The 22766-nt window shown below is 41.4% G+C and overlaps 2 protein-coding genes across 2 annotated transcripts in view; one reads left to right on the top strand and one right to left on the bottom strand.

The window, feature by feature from the left end:
• The window catches only part of DGKK (diacylglycerol kinase kappa), a 111065-nt gene extending 101042 nt beyond the window's left edge, over positions 1-10023 (top strand). The window contains exons 26-28 of the mRNA XM_017885944.1: positions 3477-3587; positions 4774-4901; positions 6394-10023. Coding sequence (XP_017741433.1) covers positions 3477-3587; positions 4774-4901; positions 6394-6469 — 315 coding nt within the window. The 3' untranslated portion in view covers positions 6470-10023. The remainder of the gene's footprint in view (positions 1-3476; positions 3588-4773; positions 4902-6393) is intronic.
• A 3329-nt stretch (positions 10024-13352) lies between these two features.
• Positions 13353-15061, bottom strand: LOC108538097 (heterogeneous nuclear ribonucleoprotein A1-like). Its single transcript, XM_017885946.1, has one exon. The coding sequence runs from the start codon at positions 15026-15028 to the stop codon at positions 14066-14068; it is 963 nt and encodes a 320-aa protein (XP_017741435.1). The 5' UTR covers positions 15029-15061; the 3' UTR covers positions 13353-14065.
• Between the last annotated feature and the right edge of the window lie 7705 nt (positions 15062-22766).

Below are 22766 nucleotides of genomic sequence, written 5' to 3' on the forward strand. Positions count from 1 at the left end.
ATATGTGAGGTGTGGGGTGTCAGACTGCCCCTAGTGGGGGATGTCTCCCAGTTAGGCTACTCAGGGGTCAGGGACCCACTTGAGCAGGCAGTCTGTCCATTCTCAGATCTCAACCTCCGTGTTGGGAGATCCACTGCTCTCTTCAAAGCTGTCGATAGAGTCGTTCGCGTCTGCACAGGCCTCTGCTGCTTCCCCTTTTGTTGTTGTTTAGCTGTGCCCTGTCCCCAGAGGTGGAGTCTACAGAGACAGGCAGGTTTCCTTGAGCTGCTGTGAGCTCCACCCAGTTCGAGCTTCCCAGCGGCTTTGTTTACCTACTAAGCCTCAGCAGTGGCGGGCACCCGGGAGGGCAAAGTATTCTATCTGAACATGATCATGGTCTTGTGCTTGATCCAAGGGCACTGGAGACCCATGGGAGCATTTTGACCAGGTGCTTGCCTGGAATTCCCTACTGTGTCACCTAGGATTGTTGTTGATTGTATGACTTCATGGGTTAGGCTAATCCATAGGGACTACCATACTCTTGAGAGAAAGCCTCAATCTCTCCTTTGGTAAATGTCTTGTGGGTTCAGACCAGGCCAATAAAAAGTAGAGTGTTATCGTACTTGATACAGCTTCAGTAGAAAAAGGTGAGCTCTTTTGAACTGCTCTGTGCCTCCCACGTTTCTATATGCCTCTTTCACCCTATGAGAAGGTGGTGTGGAATAGTGGGAAAATTGGGAGATTCCTGGGTTCAAATCTCAAATCTGCCACTTACTAGCTATTAATATATTAGTTTCCTAAGGCTGCCATAACAAAGTATCAAGAACTAGATGTCCTCAAACAACAGAAATGCATTTCTCACAATTCTGGAAGCTAAGAAGTCCAAAATCAAGATGTCAGCAGGGCCATCCTCTCTCTAAAACCTGTAAGGGGTCCTTTGCCTCTTTCTAGCTTCCAGTGGTATTCTGGCAAGCTTTGGTGTTCCTTGGATTGTAGATGCATCACTTCAATCCTCTATCTTCACATGATGTTCTCTCTGTGTTTCTCTGTCTTCACAAGGCCATCTTCTTATAAGGACACGGTCACATTGGATTGGGGCCTACCCTATCCAATATGATCTCAACAACTTATTGCATCTGCAATGACCCTATTTCCGAACAAGGTCACATTCTGATGTACTGGGGATTAGGTTTTCAATGTATCATTCCTGGAGGGACACAATTCAACCCATAACACTAGCTGTGTGACTTCACCTCTCTGGGTCCTAGTTTCCATATCTACAAGATAGGAATTACAATCCCTACCTCTCCAGGGTGTTGTATATTAGTACCTATCAGCACCTAGCACATACTAGCAGCTTCATAGATGGTACATTTTATTACTGCCAGGGAGAACAGACTGAGGATCCATTTCTGAACTACAAGGCTAGTTGCATGTTTCTCAGAATGCAAAACCCATAGGCATACTTGGTGAGTGTGCTCTGATGAGGTGACTAATTGTGATCATCCCACTTTAGGGTTGGCTGGCAAGGCCCTAAGGCAGGTGCTGTGCTTGCCTCTCATCTAATTAAGGTTTATTTGAAGAGGGGCTTCTGAGTTGATATTGCCAGAAGTGCATCTATTTCCTCTTTTCATTTGCTCATCTAATTGGCACACTGCACAGGAGGCAGAGTGGCTAAGGCAATCAGGTCAGGCTGTCCCAACATCTGAGCCCCAAGCTAGTCTTTCAGCCTCAGACAACATCAACAGAAGTACCTTCTATATATAGGCAGAGCTCAATGGCCTTGCCCGTTTGGGCAGCAGGAAATGGGTGAGTTTAGTCTCTTGTCACCATTCAGACTTTCCTGAGACTCATGACCTGAAAATTGGTTCATACCAACCAACAACGCAACTTGAGCACATACCACACTTGAGAAGTCTCCCACCTCATAGGGCCCGGTGAGAACTTCAACACACATACACATACACACATCCAAATGTGGCCAAGAAGCAGGCAGCAGCTAAGAATGACCATGTATCTCCAGAAAGGCTGTCTTAGAGGTGAGATGGAGATACAGCTTGTTTCATTTGGGTGTTATTCCTCCCCTTGAAGAAGGAGGGCAGTAAGGAGCTCAGAGTTAGCAAAGGGAAGTAAATTGATGACGAAGTGAATCCCTCCCAGTAATTCCCACTTCCCTTACTTGGCACACACATGTCCCGTCCATCTAGGGCAATCTTTGTTCCAGAGGTGCGTAATCTTGGAAATTGTTTTCTTAAGTTACTAGTTGAAAAGCAAAAAAAAATATTTATCTGCACTGACTTGTTCCTCCCTCAGTATCCCATGGTGACTGACCATAACCTCCTACCCTGTACTCCTCTCATTCACATGCCACCCATTTGTGACAGCCAGCAAGGCTCGACTTATGGCTGGAGCAGCAAGTGGCCCGTGCACAGCAAAAAGCCACATAAGTGCTAGATTGAAAGTAAAGTGCATACCGGGGAGTAGATGTGAGGCCAGGTTAGGTGGGCTGTAAGCATATGAGGGCTGGAGATATCTGTGCCCATCTGTTCTCCCAGCTCACTACTTACTGGAATGTGAACTATCTCACCTGTGTTGATGTTCTAGAACTTGATTCTTCTGAGTCGAAGATGGTCCCAAAAGTCTTTAATGGACTGTACAGAGTTCATCTTGTGGGCGCTGGGGGTTACTAGGGAGCACTTACATTTGCATCCTAAACCTGTGGGACAAGCCATCTAGAACTCATTTCTTAATTAGTAAGAGTGATAGCTGGGGGCTAAAGCACGGCCAAGGGAGACAGACCCTCTTTTCCAGGAGGAGAAAGTTGAGCCAGCCTCTCTGTAGCTCTCTCCTTGCTTCACAAAACAACCTTTAAATTACAGTAAGCATGTAATAAAGATTCCCTCAGCATCTGGCCTCCCCACATGTCTTTGCTAAGACAGTGTTGTATAGAGGGTAGGTTATATAGTTAAACAGACCTGGATTCTGTCTAGCTGTGTGATCTTGAGCACCAAACTTCTTGGAATCTGTTTTCTCACCCTTGGAATGAGAACAATAGTACCTTGTAAGGTATTGTAAGGCTACCAGGAAGATGGGACAAAATTATGTAAGTACAGTGCTTGGTACACAGTATATGCTCAAAACTAGGTAGCTTTTACTTAGGGGAACACTGGGATGTCTCCAGGGACTTCAGGTCAACAGTAGGACCCTTGTCCTGGACCCTAAACTGTAGGGGTGAAGCTCAGTGTTAATTGATACTAATCAAAAGGCCTCTCTGCTTGCAAAACTGAAAGCATGCCCCACCCCAAGGAGAGCCCCATCATTTGGTTGTTTTCTGGATATTCCTGTTGAGAAAGAAAAGAGCTGGCTATGGGCCAAAGGGATGCAAGTTGGCACCTTGTGGTCTCTTGGTCACTAGCAGGGACTGGGAGTGGGGAGAGTGTAAGAGTCTACAAAAGTGCTAGGCATTGGACACTCACTCTTTTTCCTGTCTGTACCAGCTGAGAAGTGCTGAGGATGAGACCGCACTACAAAGCACCCTGGATGCCATGAATAAGGAGTTCAAAAAACTATCTGCGATTGACTGGATGAATCCAATCTTTGCTCCAGAGGTGCGTAATCTTGGAAATTGGGAGATAAAGGGAAAGAGGGATTCTTCCTTAGTGCCCTCCCTTCCAGTGTGGGCCAGGACATGGTGACTGTAGTACAGGGTGTCCAGTGCTGGCTTTCAAATGAAGGTTACTGGAGCATCCTCCCTGCCCACCTCCCCCAATCTCTTCATCATAAATAGATAGGGTAAGGCAGAAAACATGTAGAAAATTAGGCAACGGTGGAAAATAACCAGAAAGAAGACTCATTCTGTAACAAGAGATGATCAAGAAAGAATAAGCAAGATAGGTTTTTTCGTGTGTTGTTTTCCTGGCTGCAAATTCCCCCTCCCTGCTCAGCACCTGCTGCCAGGACAGAACTTCATCTAGTTCATACCAGTATGGCCATGCCAGTTGTTCACAGCCAATACCTGTTCTAAATGGTTGGTGCCCAGGCCATACTGGTGGTTAAATCTTCCAAATATTACCTCTCCCTGCTGCTTTCCATCCCTCCCACTCTGGGTTTTCTGGCAACAAAGTTAATCTCAAAATTGTAATTTACTGAGACCAGTAGTAAAACAAGCACACTTTAGCAGGCCTGAGCTGGAATTACAGAGCCTGCATGATCTGCACAGCAGAGAGCCCACATTCATAATTAAGAGTTATGTTTAGAGAACCCTCTTTGCATTCCAGACAGGGAAGCAGCTGGGCTGGCAGGCAAGGGTCTTCCCTATAAGAAGGTATTTGGCCAAGGGCAAGTAAGGGCTCACCAAACTATATGCCTGAAGGAAGAGGAGTTTTTTTCCTAATTCATGCAGAGATTCCATGTGAGCTAGCAGTGGCGCTAGCAATCTCATCCTTCTAATCCCTAGCCACATGAGCTCAGATGAAATATTTAACCTCTCCAAGCTTCTGCTTCCTCGTCTCTGATACAGGGATGTTAATAACCACTTTGCAAGGTTGCTTTGAGAGTTGTATGAGAGCATTTATTAATGCTAGCAAGGCACCTGGCATCAAGTAGCCTCTTAGTAAGGATCAATTGCTTTCCCAGGGCATGCGACCAGTGATGGGGGTGTTTCTCATACCTGGATAGAAAGCAGATCTCCCTGTTCTCTGCAGCCATTCTTGTTTACCACTTTTCCAGGACGCTAGCAATTATCTTTGAATATTAGGCAACTAACATTTTGACCTTCCTCTTGTGGTTTCTCAGGAAAAATCTTCGGACACTGACAGTAGAAGCCTCAGGCTGAAAATTAAGTTCCCCAAATTGGGAAAGAAAAAGCTAGAAGAGGAACACAAGCCTAAATCAGGCCAGAGTGTCCAGAGTTTTGTTGGTAAGTCTCCCCTACAGGCAGAGGGGTCATGAAGACTTCCCCCAACAGCCTGGCTACCTCCCAGGAACTTAAAGCCCCCATTAGAAATGTTTGTGGGAATAGTGATGATGAAGGGGGAGGCCATCTGGGAGTCAGCAGTAAGTGATACCAAGCCATATCTTGGACAAGGTGAGAGAAAGTGATATGGACACTGGTAAGGGAAGAACCTGTGTGGTCTCCATGACATATACAGAAAACAAAAATGCTAACAGGCGGTGATTCTTCTGCCTGATTCACTCTTAAGAGTCAGGAACAGGTTCTGTGACCTATCTAAACACTTTTGTTCCTGTTATAGTAAGTGGTAGAAAAGCAACATATCTGTATGTTTTATTGTTTGAATTTTGGTTCCATTTCTTCTTTCTTCAGAATTGGCCTTAAGGACTATTGACATATCAGTGGGATTCAAAAGAAGGTTCTCTTAGAGTTTTCAGTTGTGCCAATTCTGATGTCCATGGTAGCCCCTCCTAAATTTTGGTCCTAGACAACCCGGAAGCTTGAGAGATGTAGTAATAGTGGACATGGAAAAAAAGGAACAGGCTCACGCCTATAATCCCAACACTTTGGAAGGCCGAGGCAGGCCAACCATTTGAGCCCAGGAGTTCAAGACCAACCTGGGCAACATGGTGGGACCCCGTCTCTACAAAAAATAAAAAAAAAATAGGGCATGGTGGTGTGCATTTGTAGTCCTAGCTACTTGGGAGGCTGAGGTGGGAGGATTGCTTGAGCCTGGGAGGCTGAGATTGCAGTGAGCTGTCATCGTGCCGCTACTCTTCAGCCTGGGCAACAAAGTGAGACCTCATCTCGAAAGAAAGAGGAAGGAGGGAAGGAGGGAGGGAGGAAAGAAGGAAGGAAGGAGGGAAGGAAGGAAGGAAGGAAGGAAGGAAGGAAGGAGGGAAGGAGGGAAGGAGGGAAGGAGGGAAGGAAGGAAGGAAGGAAGGAGAATAAGAGAGAAAGAATAAAGAAAGGAAGGAAGGAGAAAGAAAGGAAGGAAGGAGAAAAAAGGGGAGAGAAACAAAAGAAAGAAGGAAAGAAAGAAAAAAGAAAAAAAAAAGAAAGGGACAGAGGGTAGCAGTTTGTTTTCAAGGAACTAAGAGTTTGCATGAATGCCAAGAGAATCTCTTGAATCAAGCTGTATTTTCTCAGGTATGGTCCAACTGGTTGATTCCTTAAGAGTCTGTCAATTGGGAGACCATGGTGTTTGCAAATATTTCTAAAGACTCTGATGGAGTCAATATCAGTTCCATAGATTATCAGGTTCTGAAAATTCATCCCATTTGTCTTTAGCTCACATGGTTTTAGCTGGTTTTCTCTGATGATTCAGAGATGGTTAGTAAAATGGGAACAAACCAGTCTATCTTCTAACAGACTTTTTGCTCTCTTTTGGGTCCACATACTTAGGCATCTGGCAGTGTGCTAACCTCATTAGTTCTATACCATTTTTTTTCCTCTGAAGGAAGTCTGTGGCACCGCAGACATTGTGAAGATGAAGCAAAGGGCGATGATCCTCTAACACCATCAAGATCTCAACTGTAGCCCTTGAAAGCTGGAAGAACTCACAACATTGAGAATTCTACTTAAAAAACTCTCAAAACCTCAATACAGGCTAGACTAAATCACTTCAGAACAAACATGAGCACCACCAAGAAAGACCCTCCAATTCTTTTCACTAGTGCATTTTTCTGGACTTAATCTGGTCGCCTTAGAGGTTTACATTTCCTCATTGGCCAAAGGTTCTTGTTCCGAGTTGTCTTGTTCAGTTCTCCTTCTCTTTGTGCATCTTGAGGAACTATAATATTTATTGGGATAAGCGCTTTATGAATGGCCTGGGATCTATAAAGGATTCAAGGGAGTTCACCTCTTCAGAGAGTTTTGGAATGGTTTTCTCTGACCAGCAGAGAAACTATCAATCCTAAGGAATGAATGAAAAGACACACAGACTCCCAGGGAGATGAAGAGAAGGGGGCAGGCAGGACAGCCAGGCTTGGTTGTGTGTCTCTCCGAATCCCTGCTAACTGCAACTTGCACCTTCAGATCTCTTCTAGCTGGCTCATTTAAATGAGAACTAGATCCTGAGGGCTTGTCCACTTTCCTGTTAAGATGACCATGTGAAATCTCTTCTTGTAGATGTGGTAACCTCTCTCTCTCTCTCTCTCTCTCCCTCTCTGCAAACCCTTTGTGTTTTTCCATGTGTGCTTCTATGTCTGCATATGTCCAGGTGGTGCTCTGGTGGCTGGGTGGGCTCATTGGTTGGAACTCACCCTTCATGGCAACCATACAGGCTCCCCTCCTGCTGCCTTGATCCTAGCCTGCATGCCTCCATGGAGTGTTTGCCTGCATTCTTGCTGGAATTTTTAACTAAATGTTTTGCCGCTGTGCTGCAGTATAGATTATGTATAGAGACATAAAGATGTATATATATATATATACACATACACACATATATTTTTAAGAACTGAAAATACAACTCGACCTCTAAGTGACCCTATAATTTATTGTGCTAATCCAGGAATCCCTTCCCACTCCCCCTTACTCTACATAACACATACACCTCTACCAACTGCCCTATTTCTTGGTAGAGCTTCTAAATCTTTTGGTGCATTTTCAGCATCTTAGAGGTGGCTGAGATCTATGGCCCAGCTGATTCTGATGCCCCCTTAAAATTCCGAGCCAGGCCATGGAAAGGGGAACAAAAACACCAATGCCCTAAAGAAGGGGTTTAAGCTGGCATGCTGCCTTTTTTTGCTCTATTTGTCCTAGACTCTTCATCAGCAACTGTGCCCTTCCCCAATAAAAAGACTGTATGGAGCAACCAGGCCTTGAGCTCTGTGACTTAGATGCCTGAACTAGGGACTGCCTGACAATTAAGTCACAGCCTAGGCCCTTCCCCACAAGCTCCATCTTGGCCTCATCTTCTGGACAGGCTGTTGGGTCAGTCCTCAAGTCACCTTCAAATCTCCCATCTTGCCCTTTCCCCTTGAGTACAGAGGGGCATTGAAGTGATCAGAAAAAACATGGGCCTGGAGAAATGAAGGCTAGAAGCCTCCACTTTCCTGTGGTTCTTCTTGCAAATTTCTCATGAAAACAAACTATTCCTAAATCGCTCCAAATCCTAATTCACATTTTTCAAAAAGACTTCTCCCAGTCAGGCAAATCTAATCAAACCCCAATGCCCAGAGAGGTTCTCTCTGGTCAGCCTTGCATCTTCACCCCACCCTTGACTCATACCTTTAGTTAAGTGTCCCTTCCCACTTATCAAGATAAAACTGGCCTCTCCCTACTTCTCAAACTTAGTGTGCTCAATTACCTAATTCAGTCCAACGGCTGGTTCATTGAGGTGCACAATCCAGATTCCAAGCACTGGTTCTCAACTCTAGAACTCCACCAGCCTAACCCACTTAAACCAGCCACCTGTGCCCCACCTCCGCAGGGGTGAGGAGAAAAATATTAACAAGGGGATAGTCCCCAAATGTCTGATTGCTGTGCCAAACTAAGTCCTAGCTCTACGACTAGAGAAGAAAGTCAATGGAAAAAGATGACAGAAAACATTTAAAACTTATTTAAGCATCAGAATGTGTTAGCTTATTGTACATATTTGAGTAGTGAGTGTGCTGTTGCTGTGTCTTTGGCTTTCTCTGTTATTAGTCTTTCTTCCCAGGAGGAGGTATTAGATGAAATCAGCAAACTCACCATTGTAGCCCGACTTGGCTCCTCCATGGCTGCATGTGTTAACACCTGCACACACACTCACAGAGTGGGAACCAAGTTGCATTTTCTTCAGAAGAGCTTTTGCCAAAGGGGAAAATTTCCAAACGAGCAAAATTTAGGACAACAGAAGGAAGTCCTGGGAGAAGGTAGCTTTATCTTGGCAGTGACTAAGCAAGGCAGTGTCTTGTAATTATTTTTATCACTGATGATAGTAAACTGTAATAAGACTCCATCTCTTGTGCTTACTTTGCTGCAATAGTTAGGTCTTTGTGCACAGTGATGCTGCTGTTGCTCTGTTGTACCATGTGGATTCCCTTTCACCCACCCTGTCCTCCCACTCTGAGTCAGAATGATATTGAATAAAATGTATTTGGGGCTAGAGTCAGCTCGTGAAGCAGAGTTGATAGATGACAAGGCCCAGGAGCAGGTGTGGCTTGCTCAATCCCTCAGTTACCTCCTAAATTGCTAAGTTACCAGTAGTTTCCCAAAAAGGAAGATAGCTTGCCAAGCACCTGTTATTGCATATGCTCACTTGGAAACAAAGCAAGAAGTGATCCCTCTCTCAAGGGAGTTGTCTTAGCCCTGGGAGTGTGAGCTCCTTTAAGGACTTTGTTAACTGCTTGCAGTAATTAATACAATTGCTTGGGTGGTGGGACCAAACACCAAATATCCATCTCAATTATGTTAGACATCATTAAGACCCAAAGCTCTAGGGTTTGGTTGTATCTTTGGTAGCACTTTCTGATGAGTTGATTGGGTAGGCAATTCCTGACCAGAAGGATAGTGGGGAAGTAAAGGCCAATATATTTGAACTCCCACCAACTGCTTCTGGTGTCATTACTATAGGAGGTAAACAGTTATAGGTCCTGTTCTCCAGAAAGGCCCTGTGCTGTGTCCATAAGGGCAGGGTAAGAATAAGAAAGAGAGTTTTTACCTTAATAAAACTGGGCCAGAAGAAACAGTCAGGGTCAACGTCATCTTCCCTAAGGACACAAATGGAAGAATTTTTGTTTCACGAGAGGTGGAAAATAATACCAAAGCAACCAAACCCATTAGCAGCATTCCATCCTATATGAGACCTTACTTGGGTATATAGTTTATGGAATTGCATTTGTCTATTTGTCAGCTAATCTGTAATCCATTGTTGTTTTCTGCTCTGTGCTTTTTATTTCCTCAGAGGCCCCTGCAAATAAGCAGCAGGGCCAGGGGCTGGTTGGGGGAGGAAGCTGGGGTAGTTACAGGGTAACAGGAAAAAGCAGGAAAAAAAAAAAAAGGTCCACAAAGTGTGCCTATTCCTCTCCCCCCGCCAAATGGAACACCAGTCCTCAAAGTTAATAAAGTATTGCTTCTTGAAATATTTTAATAAATGGATAAACATAATCAGTGCCAGTGCCTCATCATTTACCTCAGCATAAGGGGAGTTGGATGGTGGTGGAAATGGGTGGCAGGTGGGCTTGGGTGGTCATCCAAGCTGTAAACAAGCCACATGCGGGTCATGATGGCAGGTGAGGGAGGACAGCAGCAGCGCAAACCAAGAATCTCCATCAGGGATGATCATGATACTAAAGGGGTTGCCAAGAAGAATTCGAAAACTTAGCTGCGACTCTGGATGATCCTGTGGGGAAATACATGCCACTGTAATTGTTCCAGGAGCTAATTCTCTGCAAGATACAAATCTCAGTGGAATGCATTAGTTACTGGGGAGGCAAAGTGGGATAGAGTGTAGCCCAGACTGTTAAAAAAATGCATAAGGCACCTTGTAATCTGACAATACAATCTATTCCCCCCAGTGCATACATCACATACTCCTCTCCTCTCCAGAGGGGTTTGAGGTGGGAAGGCATATTCTGTTCAAATGCAAAATCAGTTGGGCTCAGCATTAAATACAGTTTAATTTCTGTCACACTAATAGTGACCCCAGGGGAGCCAGTTCTTAGTCATGTTTAATAGGTAGGGAACTGAGGCTGTACTAGGCCAGGATTCCACAACATGCTACACTGGAGTGAGAATTTGAGTCTTCTAAATCCTTGATTTTCCAAACTGAAAAGTGTCTTACTTAGAGACAAAACATCTGTGACCTTCGGGACCACATTTCAGTCTACCCCATAAAACTACATTTTAGGCTTTATGAAGGGAAACAGCCTTGTTGTTGAGGCGCTACCATCAGGGTGGGCCCTGTAAGCCACATTAAGAAGTCTGTACTGCACCCTGTAGGCTAGTGAAGCACCATCAGAATTAAATTTTAGGTCTATTTTTCAAATGATCATACAATTGCCCTTTTCTTTTGGTGTAGAGTTCCATGAATTTTAACACATGTAGACATTCATGTAACCACCACCACTATCAGGATACAGAACAGTTTCCACTGCCCCAGAAATCTCCTTTATATTATTTCTTTATAATCACACCTTAACCCTATTTCTAACCACTGATCAATTTTACATCACTATGGTTTTGGGCTTTCAAGAATGTCATAGAAGATACAACCTTTTGAGACAGACTTCTTTAATTCAGCGAAATGCCTTTCATATTCTTTCAAGATGTCATGTGAATCAACAGTTTGTTCCTTTTAATTGCTGAATAGAATTCAATTACATGGATCCACCAGTTTATCCATTCATCCACTGGAGGTCCTTTGGGTGGTTTAGTTTCTTTGACCCATGGATTAAAGGTATGTTATTTCCAAGTGTTTGGAGATTTTACTATTATTCATCTGTTATTGATTTCTAATTTAATTCCATTGTGGCCAAAGAACATACTCTGTGTTTTCTATTGTTTTTAATTGGTTAAAACTTGTTTTATGACCTAGGATATGGTCTATCTTGGAGAACGTCCCATGTGCACTTGAGAAGAATGTGTATTCTGCCGCTTGTTTGGTGAAGTGTTCTATAAACATCAGTTGGATTCAGTTGTCTAATGGTGTTCATTTCTTCAATATCCTTTCTGATTTTCTGTCTGCTAGCTTCCATCAATTACTGAAACTATAATTATGGATTTGTTCATTTCTTGTTTCAATTCTATCAGTTTTTGCTTCTAGTATTTTGAAACTGTTATTACAACACATTTGGGATTGCCGCCTTCTTGGTGAATTGACACTATCAATATATAACATCATTCTTTATTCCTGACACTTTGCAGTGAAGTCAAGTTTGTCTGATGTTAATATAGACACTCCAGCCTTCTTTTGGTTTTCAAATGGCATTTGTTTTCAGCCTTTTACTTTTAACTTACCTATATCATCATATTTGACATGAGTTTTTGTAGGTAGCATGGGGTCATGCTTTTTTAATCCATCCTGACAATACGTCTTTTCATTTGTATGTTTAGACCATTTAATGTAATTACTGGTAAGACCGGATTGGGGTTTGCCATTTTAAAATTTTCTGTTTGGTATCTGGTTTTTTTCCTTCTCTGTTTCCCTTTTCCTGCTTTTTTAAGATTATTTGAATTTTGGCATTCCATTTTAATTTATCTATTGTGGCTTTGACATCTCTCTGTATAATTTTTTTAGTAGTTGCTCCAGGGATAACAAAATATATACTTTTCACAGTCTACTTAAAATCAACATTTTACCACTTCAATTGCAATGTAAAAACCCTACCAGCATATTGAGCCCTTTTTTCTCTCCACTTTATGCTATTACTGTCTTATATATTACATTTACATACATCAAAAATCCCATCAAAATGTAATTTTTGCTTTCAATCAACAAATATGTTTTACAAAACTTAAGAGAAGAGTAGTCTATTATATTTAGCCAGATATTTACCTCATTCTGGATGTTCCAATTTCCCTTCTGGTATTTCTTTTTTTAATTTGTATTAATTTATGGGGTGCAAGTGCAATTTTATTACAAGCATAGATAGTGCGGTGGTCAAGTTGGGGCTTTTAGTGTATCCATCGACCAAATAACGTACATTGTACCCAAGTATTTTTTCATCATCCCATCCTTCCGAGTCTCCACTATCTATCATTCCACTTTCTATGTCCATTTCATTTCTATATGAATAAATTTCTTTAGCAATTATTTTACAGCAGATATGCTTGCTGTGAATTTTCTTAGTTTTCCTTCATCTGAAATTGTGTTTTAAGTTTTACCTTCATTCCTGAAAGTTATATTTTGCTAGATACTGAATTCTGGATTGATCATTCTTTCAATACTTGAAAAATTTTGTTTCTTCCTTCTGGTCTACAGAGTTTCTGATGATAAATCTATAGTCATTCAAATTGTTGTTCCCCTATGCAGTACATAATGCATCATTTCTCTGTTTTTCTTAGTCTTTTTCAGCAGTTTGACTATGATTTATCTATTTATCCTGCTTGAGGTTCACTTGTTTTCTTAAACCTACAGGTTGGTGTCTTTAACCAAACTTGAGAACTTTTCAGCCATTGTTTCTTCAAATATTTTTTCTGCACTGTTCTCTTTCTCCTCTCCTACTAGGGCTCTAATAGCATGACTGATAGACCTTTTGTTATTGTCCTATAAGTCCCTGAGGCACTGTTCATTTCTTTGCAATCTTTTTTCTGTCACATTGCATAACTTCTATTTATCTACCTTCAACTTTACTCTTTCCTTTGTCCCCTCTCTTCTGTTGAGTCCACCCAGTGAGTTCTTAAATTTCAGTTAGTGTATTTTTCAATCCTAAAATGTCCATTTGGCTCTTCTAATTCCTATTTGATGAGACTCTATAGCTTAACATTTATATATATATTTTTTCAAGAGAATTAAATCGTTTATTGATTACACATGATAATGGATGATACACAAGCTTCATTCCCATCTATAATTTTATCTGGTACCATTATTCAATTTAGATATATTGCATAGGATGTGCCAACAATCACTTTTATAACCAGTAATTCCATGATTTTGCTTGGGTAATCCCTTTTAATGGTGAACTTCAGGTCACAACAGTAACTATCAGTTCAACTACACCAAGGTTTCCGAAGACAATGGCTTCTCCACCCAAGCAGGTTGTATATAAATTCCAAATAGAACCTGGCATCACCCTGAAGGAATTCTAACTTCACACTGTTGGGGAAATTTACCAAGATGGCTTCAGAGTAGACTAACTTTACACAGCACATTAAAAAAAAGACATTTATTCAGCGTCACGATCAGACTATTACATTTAGCAATCAACAGCATGGGTGCAAAAAAAAAAAATCTACATTAAAACCCTTTGTTGGAATGCTTTACACTTTCCACAGAACAGAAACTAAAATAACCTGTTATACAATTAGTCACAAATACAGTCCTCGAGTTTTTTGCCCATACACATGAGTATTTGTCTAAAACATGTCTTCTTTGTAGCAGCTAGGCCCTGCCACCACTGTGCTTGGCTGAGTTCACAAATCTGTTGTAACCTGTAGCTTCCCTGTCACTTCTCTGGCTCTCCTCTCCTGCTAAGCTTTGTTTCCTAATTAAAATCTTCTGCCACTGCCATAGCTACTGCTGCTGCTGGAACCGCCATAGCCACCTTGGTTTCGTGGTTTTGCAAAGTATTGGCCTCCACCGCCATAGGGGCCAGAGCTTCTGCCTCCAAAATTTCCTCCCTTCATGGGTCCAAAATTTGAAGACTGATTGTTGTAATTGCCAAAATCATTGTAGCTTCCACCACCTCCAAAATTGCTTCCATCATTACCAAATCCATTATAGCCATCCCCACTGCCACCATATCCACCACCACCACGGCTGCCACCAAAGCCACCACGACCACTGAAGTTTCCTCCACGACCGAAGTTGTCATTCCCACCGAAACCACCTCCACGACCACCACCAAAGTTTCCAGAACCACTTCGACCTCTTTGGCTGGATGAAGCACTAGCCATCTCTTGCTTTGACAGGGCTTTCCTAACTTCACAGTTGTGGCCATTCACAGTATGGTATTTCTGAATGACAATCTTATCCACGGAGTCATGGTCGTCAAAGGTTACAAAGGCAAAGCCCCTTTTCTTGCCACTGCCTCGGTCAGTCATGATTTCAATCACTTCAATTTTCCCATACTGTTCAAAATAATCTCTTAGGTGATGTTCTTCAGTGTCTTCTTTAATGCCACCAACAAATATCTTTTTCACAGTTAAGTGGGCACCTGGTCTTTGAGAATCTTCTCTTGAGACAGTTCTCTTCGGTTCCACAACTCTTCCGTCCACCTTGTGTGGCCTTGCATTCATAGCTGCATCCACCTCCTCCACAGTGGCATATGTGACAAACCCAAAGCCCCTGGAACGCTTGGTGTTTGGATCTCTCATTACCACACAGTCCATGAGCGTTCTCCATTGCTCAGAATGGCTCCTCAGGCTCTCATCGGTTGTTTCAAAGCTCAACCCTCCAATGAAGAGCTTCCTCAGCTGTTCGGGCTCTTTAGGAGACTCTGACTTAGACATGACGGCAGGGAGAAGAGAGACTTTAACGATGCTTCTCTGGCAGCGTCCACGGGCAGAAAGGGATTAACATTTATATTTTAACATTTGTTCCAAAAGTGTTTGTAATTGTTCATTTGAGTTTTTATGGTAGCAGACTTAAAGGCTTTGTTGGATAATTCCAACACCTATATCTTTTTGTCCTTGGCTGTTGTCTTTTGCCATGCAAGTTGAGATGTCAATGGTTCTTCGTATGCCTAGTAATTCTGGAGTATATCTTGGATGGACATTATAAAATTGTAGATCTGGTTTAAATTTTATGGAAAATGTATGTTTGCTTTTGCAATCAATTTGATTAGGTTCAGGACACAGGTTTCCATCTGCCTTCCGTGGGCTGAGGGTTCAACCTCAGTTTTCTAAGCCTTTGCAGTGCTATCTGGATCTGTCTGCTGTGTATGTCATGAAATGGTCAGTCTAGAACCCAGATGGGTGTCTGTCAGCTCAGTTCTCAAATTCTTTAGTATGCTAATTAGGATCTAGATCAACACACATACAGGTTGAGGATACACACCAAAGAGCACATTTAAAAAACTTTATGGGGTTACTTTCCCAAGCTCCTACTTCTCCACATCCTCCCCAGTACTCCCCAGTTCCTAGTACTTCCATTTCAGCCCACTAGTCAGAAACTGTTCATGTCTGCAATTGTGCCACGTCTGGAGATAATCACTGGGAGAACAGAAAGAGAAAAAAATCAACAGAATGTGTTTTGCTCTCTTGGGGCCCATCTCTACCTCAAATAAAGATCATGGGTCCATTCCCTGAGAGTACTGGTTTTCGAAGGCTCCCATTGCTATCATTGTTGCTGATGCTGTATGATTGCCTGAGGGTTGGGATGTGAAGGAAGAGAGAAATAAAAAGATGGGGATTTCCACCTCCCCAACCTCAAGCTTTAGGAATTCCTTCTCTCACTTCTCAAGCCAGAACTAGAAAGCTTCTTCTGGAACTTTCTGTCTGTACCATAGTGCTCCCTTCAACGTTTCTGACTGGATTAAGTTGCCAGAGAAAAAAATGTGGGAAATTCGCCATGAGTTTGTTGCTTCTTCACATTCTGGTGTTCTCCAGTCTGCTTGCTGCTATTTACTTTTTAGAATTCTCAAATAGCTGTGCCATGCATTCTTTCTGGATTTTATGATAGTGTTCAGTGGGAAACAAAGGGTAACAGATGCTTAAATATCTTACCCAGAACTGTAATCCTAAAATTGAATTGTAAATAAATCTTTCTGGTGCTTGTATGGAAAGTGAATTTGAAAGGAACAAGATTGAAGATAGGGAGATCACGTAGGAAACTACCACAGTAATCCAGGCAGTAGAATGAGATCTCAAACCTGGGTAGCAGTAGGAGAGATTCTCTATGATGAGAATGCTAATCCAAGAAATATTTGGGAGGTAAAATCAGCAAGACTTAATGATGGCACCCTCTTATAAGGCCATAATTGAAACATGGAAGTCTACGACATAAGTGGTCAGCCTTTAAGTTAGGAATTGAAGGTAAAAAATCAGTATGATTGAATAAGAGATTATTAGGGAGGGAAAAGAGAGCCCAGATGAACTCCTGAGTGTCTGGTTTGGGTGACTAAGTGGATGGTGATAGAGATACAGAATATAAAAGATAGAACCATGTTAGCAGAAAGAAAAAATTCACTTTTGGACATGTTCAGTTTGAGGCAACTGTGTGACGTTCCGGTAGACATGGCCAACAGAAGACAAATATAAGCCTGAACCTAGGACCACAGGTTTGAGCTGAAGACCAAGCCTCAAAAGTTAATGGCTTGGTGGTACTTGAAACTATGGGAGTAGCTGAGATCACTCAAGGAGATAAATCAGAGAGCCAAAGCTGGAAACCAACAGAACACCAAATTTTGAGGGCAGATGGTACAAAAACAGCCTACAGAGACGATAGAAAAGGTCAGAAAGATGAGAGAACTAGAAAAACCTAATGGCCCAGAAACCAAGAGGCTAGAGAGTGCCAAAAGAAATGAAAAGACACCAGTGTCAAAGGTAGCAAAAGGGTTCCAGTAAGATAAAGCTCAAAACTGTCGACTAGATTTGCAAACCACAATGTTTCCGCTAAAGGCCCATCAATGAAGTGCTAGGGGACAAAAGCTACATTACAATGGGTTAAAGGACTGAATGGAACATGAGTTAAGTAGAAACAGTGAGTCAGTGTACTTAAAAAGAAGTTCAGTACAAAAAAGAGATGAACTGGACAGCAGGTGGGAGGTGGATGCAGATAGTTTTATTTTGGCCGGGCACAGTGGTTCATGCCTGTAATCCCAGCACTTTGGGAGCCCGAGGTGGGTGGATCACCTGAGGTCAGGAGTTTGAGACCAGCCTGGCCAACATGGGGAAACCCCGTCTCTACTAAAAATACAAAAAAAAAAAAAATTAGCTGGGTGTGGTGGCATGCGCCTGTAATCCCAGCTACTCAGGAAGTTGAGGCAAAAGAATCGCTTGAACCCAGGAGGTGGAGGTTGCAGTGAGCTGAGATTGTGCCACCGCACTCCAGCCTGGGTGACAGAGTAGGACTCCACCTTGAAAAAAATAAAAGGTTTTATTTTTTTTTGCTTTTCATTTTGTATGCATGTGGCAAGAGTGTCTTGAGCATGTTTTTAAGCTAGAAACGGAGATTACAAAAGAGGAAGAGGATGAAAGTACAGGAAATGGTGGCAGGGAAAAGCAAGGGAAGGGCTAAGACGAGGGAGAAAAATTGATGGAGAGAAGTCCCAAGGTAGTTGAGTTGCTTTGAACAACAGGTGGGTCAGTCCAACCTTTAAAACAGAAAATAAAGATACTTGAGATAGGTGAAAAGGGAAATATGTCTGTGGGGAATGAAGTAGGAAACTGAAATTGATTCAAGACTGATGGGTCAATCAAAAAATACTTAGGATATACTTAGGAAAAGAAGTACAAAACTTATATACTGAAAACTACAAAAAACTGTTGAAACGAACTAAACATGACCCAAATAAAAGGAAAGATATCCATGTTCATAGACAGGAAGATTTAAGATGGTTAAGATGAAAATACTCCCCAAATTGACCTATGAGTTAAATGTAAGCCCTATCACAATCCCAGTGGACTTCTTTTCAGAAACTGACATGTTGATGCTAAAATTCATATGGAAATGCAAGGGACCCAGAATAGCCAAAATAAACTTGAAAAGGATCAAAAAATTGGAGGACTCGTATCTTTTTTTAATTTTAAAACTTACTACAAAGCTACAGCAATGTAATTTTATTTGTCATTATTTTAATCTTTGAAAATTACAGTACTAGCATAAGGCTAGATATCACATAAGTAAATGGAATAAAACTGAGAATCCAGAAATAAGCTCTCATATTTAATTTTCAACAAGGGTATCAAAATAATTATGTGGGGAAAACATAGTTTTTTTCAACAAATAGTGATGAAGCAACCACATATCCATATGCAAAAGAATGAAGTTGGAATCCTACATACCATATACAAAAATTAACTTAAAATGAATTTAAAACCTAAACGTAAGAGCTAAACCTATACAATTCTTAGAATAAAACAGGGATAAATCTTCAAGACCTTGGATCAGGTGATGGTTTCTTAGCTATGACACCAAAAGTAAAACATTTAAAATGGATAAATTGAATTTCATCAAAATTTGAAACTTATATGCTTTAAATAACACTATGAAGAAGGTAAAATTTTCAAGACAATTGGTATAATCAAATATTGCCAAATCATATATATGACCCAGAATATATATTAAAAAACTCTTACCACTCAATAATGAAGAGACAAATAACCCAATTAAAAATGTGCAAACAGGAGCTTGAGACCAGCCTGGGCAACACAGCAAGACCTCATCTCTACTAAAATAAAAATTAAAAAATTTAGTTGGATGTGGTCGCAAGTGACTATAGTCCCAGCTACTCAGAAGAATGAGGTAAGAAAATTCCTTGAGCCAAGGAGATTGAGGCTGCAGTGAGTCATGTTTGTGCCATTGCACTCCAGCCTGGGCAACAGAGAAAGACTGTTTCAAAAAATATATATATGGGCAAAGGATTTGAATAGATATTTCTCTAAAAAGGATACACAAATGGTCAATATGCACATTAGAATATGCTCAACATAATTAGCCATCAGGGAAATGTAAATCAAAATCACAAGATATCACTTTATACCCACTAGGAGGGCTATAGTAAAAATATAATAACAAGTGTCAGAGAGGGTATGGAGAAACTGGAATCCTCACATACTGTTTATGGGAATGTAAAATGGTGCAGCCACTTTGGAAAAGTATGGAGGTTTCTCAAGTTAAACATAGAATTATCACATGATCCAGCAATTCTACTCCCAAGTATATACCTGAGAGAAAGAAACTGAGGCCCACACACTTATACATGAATGTTCATAGCAGAATTATTCCCAATAGCCGCCAAATTTCTACCAACTGATGACTGGGTAAACACAATGTGTATATATATCCATACAATGGTATATTACTCAGCAATAAAAGGAAATACTGATACATGCTACGACATGCATGAACCTTGAAAACATTACTATGTGAAAGAAGCCAGACACAAAGGCCACATATTGTATGATTAAATTTATATGAAACGTCCAGAATAGGCAAACTGATAGAGACAGAAAGTAAATTTGTGGTTGCCTAGGGCTCATGGGGTGTGGGGAAAGGAGATTGATTGCTAATAGGTTGGAGGTTTAATTTGAGGGGTGATGAAAATGTTCTAAAATTAGATTGTGGTGATGATTACAAAACAGTTAGGTTTTTTGTTTTTTTGAGACAGAATCTGGCTCTGTCACCCAGGCTGGAGTGCAGTGGCACAATCTCAGCTCACTGCAGCCTCTGCCTCCTGGGTTCAAGCGGCCTCCACCTCCTGGGTTCAAGTGATTCTCCTGCCTCAGCCTCCTGATAGCTGGGATTACAGGCATGCACCACCATACCTGGCTAATTTTTGTATTTTTAGTAAAGACGAGGTTTCACCATGTTGGCCAGGCCTCCTGACCTCAAGTGATCTGCCCGCCTCAGCCTCCCAACATGCTGGGATTACAGGCATGAGCCACCGTGCCCAACCATAAAACTGAATATACCGAAAACTTGAATTACACACCTTTAAATTTTTTTAAATATTTTTAAATTTTTTGTAGAAACAGGGTTTTACTATGTCGCCCAGGCTGATCTTGAACTCCTGGGTCCAAGCAATCCTCCTACCTCAGTCTCCCAAAGTGTTGGGATTACAGGCATGAGGCACCATGCCCAGCCTGAATTATACACTTTAAGTGGGTGAATCATATGGTATGTGTAAACCCTGAAGACTCGTCCAAAAAGCTCCTAGATCTGATAAATGAATTCAGTAAAGTTTCAGTATACAAAATACACGTACACAAATCAACAGCACTGCTGTACACCAACAACGACCACGCTGAGAATCAAATCAAGAACTCAATCCCTTTTACAACAGCTGCAAAAAATAAAAATAAAATACTTAGGAATATATTTAACAACCATACTGCCAAAAGCAACCTACAGATTCAATGCAATTCCCATCAAAATACCACCATCACTCTTCACAGGACTAGAAAATACAATCCTAAAATTCATATAGAACCAAAAAAGAGCCCACAGAGCCAAAGCAAGATGTTCAAAAAGAACAAATCTGAAGCATCGTATTACTCGACTTCAAACCATACCATAAGGGTATAGTTACCAAAACAGGATGCTACTGGTATAAAAATAGGCACATAGACCAATGGAACAGAATAGAGAACCCAGAAATAAAGCCAAATATGTACAGCCAACTGATCTTCAACAAAGCAAACAAAAACAAAGTGGGGAAAGGACGCCCTACTCAACAAATGGTGTTGGGATAATTGGCAAGCCACATGTAGAAGAATAAAACTAGATCCTCATATCTCACCTTATACAAAAATCATCTCACGATGAATCAGAGACTTACATCTAAGACCTGAAACCATAAAAATTCTAGAAGTTAACATTGGGAAAACTCTTGTAGACGTTGCTTAGGCAAATAATTCATGACCAAGAACCAAAAGCAAATGCAACAAAACAAAATAAATAAATGGGACCTAATTAAACTAAAAAGCTACTGCACAGCAAAAGAAATAATCAGCAGAGTAAACAGACAACCCATAGAGTGGGAAAAAATATTCACAAACTACGCATCTGACAAAGAACTAATATCCAGAATCTACAAGGAACTCAAATCAGCAAGAAAAAACCCCATCAAAAAGTAGGCAAAGGACATGAATAGACAATTCTCAAAAGAAGATATACAAATGGCCAACAAACATATGGAAAAATGTTCAACATTGCTAATTATCAGGGAAATACAAATTAAAATCACAATGAGATGCCACTTTACTCCAAAAAAGTCAAAAAATAATAGATGCTGGTGTGGATGTGATGAAAAAGGAACACCTTTACACTGCTGGTGGGAATGTAAACTAGAACAACCACTATGGAAAACAGTATGGAGATTCCTTAAAGAAATAAAAGTAGAACTAACATTTAATTCAGTGATCTCACTACTGGGTATGCACGCAAAGGAAAATAAGTCATTATATGAAAAAGACACTTGCACACGCATGTTTATAGCAGCATAATTCACAATTGCAAAAATATGGAACCAACCTAAATGCCCATCAACCAATGAGTAGACAGGGAAAATGTGGTATATATACGCCATGGAATACTACTCAGCCATAAAAGGGAACAAAATAATGGCATTTACAGCAACTTGGATGGAGTTGGAGAAAAATGGAGACCATTTTCTAAGTGAAGTAGCTCAGCAATGAAAAACCAAATAGCATATGTTCTCAATTATAAGTGGGAGCTAAGCTATTAGGATGCAAAGGCATAAAAATGAGATAATGGACTTTGGGGAGTTGCGGGGAAGAGTGGGAGTGGGTGAGGGATAAAAGACTACCCACATAGGGTACAGTGTATACTGCTTGGGTAACAGGTGCACCAAAATCTCAGGAATCACCACTAAATAACTTATCCACGTAACAAAAAAACACCTGTTCCCCAAAAACTATTGAAATATAAAGAAGTCAGGCTATTTCCTTTCTCACTCTGCCTCCAGCAATAGGTCTGGCAGTAACTTTGTTTCCTTCCTGGCTCCAGCCTTCTTTCATCAGTCCTACCCTCATTGGTCCCAACTGATCACCGATTCCAAATTCAGCTTATATCCCTGGCATCTGGGGCTCTGGTGACACCACCTCTTGGCTACTGTCCCTCCAGCCCTAAGTATAACAGAAACTTCACGCTGTGTGTGACTTCTTAGCTCTTTTGTCCTTGAGTAACCAATTCCCTGTATTAAATTTCCTGTTTGAAATAACTGGAGTGGTTTCTGTTTTCTGACTGAACTTTGATTGATTATGTCTCCCAAATCAAAACTCTTAGTATAAAAACCTTCAACATACCAATTAAGCCTTTTTTTTTCTTTTTTGAGAAGGAGGTTCACTCTGTCACCCAGGCTGGAGTGAGTGGCATGATCTCAGCTCACTGCAACCCCCGCCTCCCGGGTTTGAGTGATTTTCCTGCCTCAGCCTCCCAAGTAGCTGGGACTACAGGCACCTGCCACCACACCTGGCTAACTTTTTGTATTTTTAGTAGAGATGGGGTTTCACCATATTGGCCAGGCTGGTCTTGAACTCCTGACCTTGTGATCCACCCGTTTCA

Source organism: Rhinopithecus bieti, unplaced genomic scaffold (assembly GCF_001698545.2).
Source record: "Rhinopithecus bieti isolate Rb0 unplaced genomic scaffold, ASM169854v2 scaffold_15791, whole genome shotgun sequence".
Classification (NCBI taxonomy): Eukaryota; Metazoa; Chordata; class Mammalia; order Primates; family Cercopithecidae; genus Rhinopithecus; species Rhinopithecus bieti.

What these genes read in the sequence shown, in the direction of transcription:
- LOC108538097 (XM_017885946.1), bottom strand. Translation starts at nt 15,028, where the DNA reads ATGTCTAAGTCAGAGTCTCCTAAAGAGCCCGAACAGCTGAGGAAGCTC.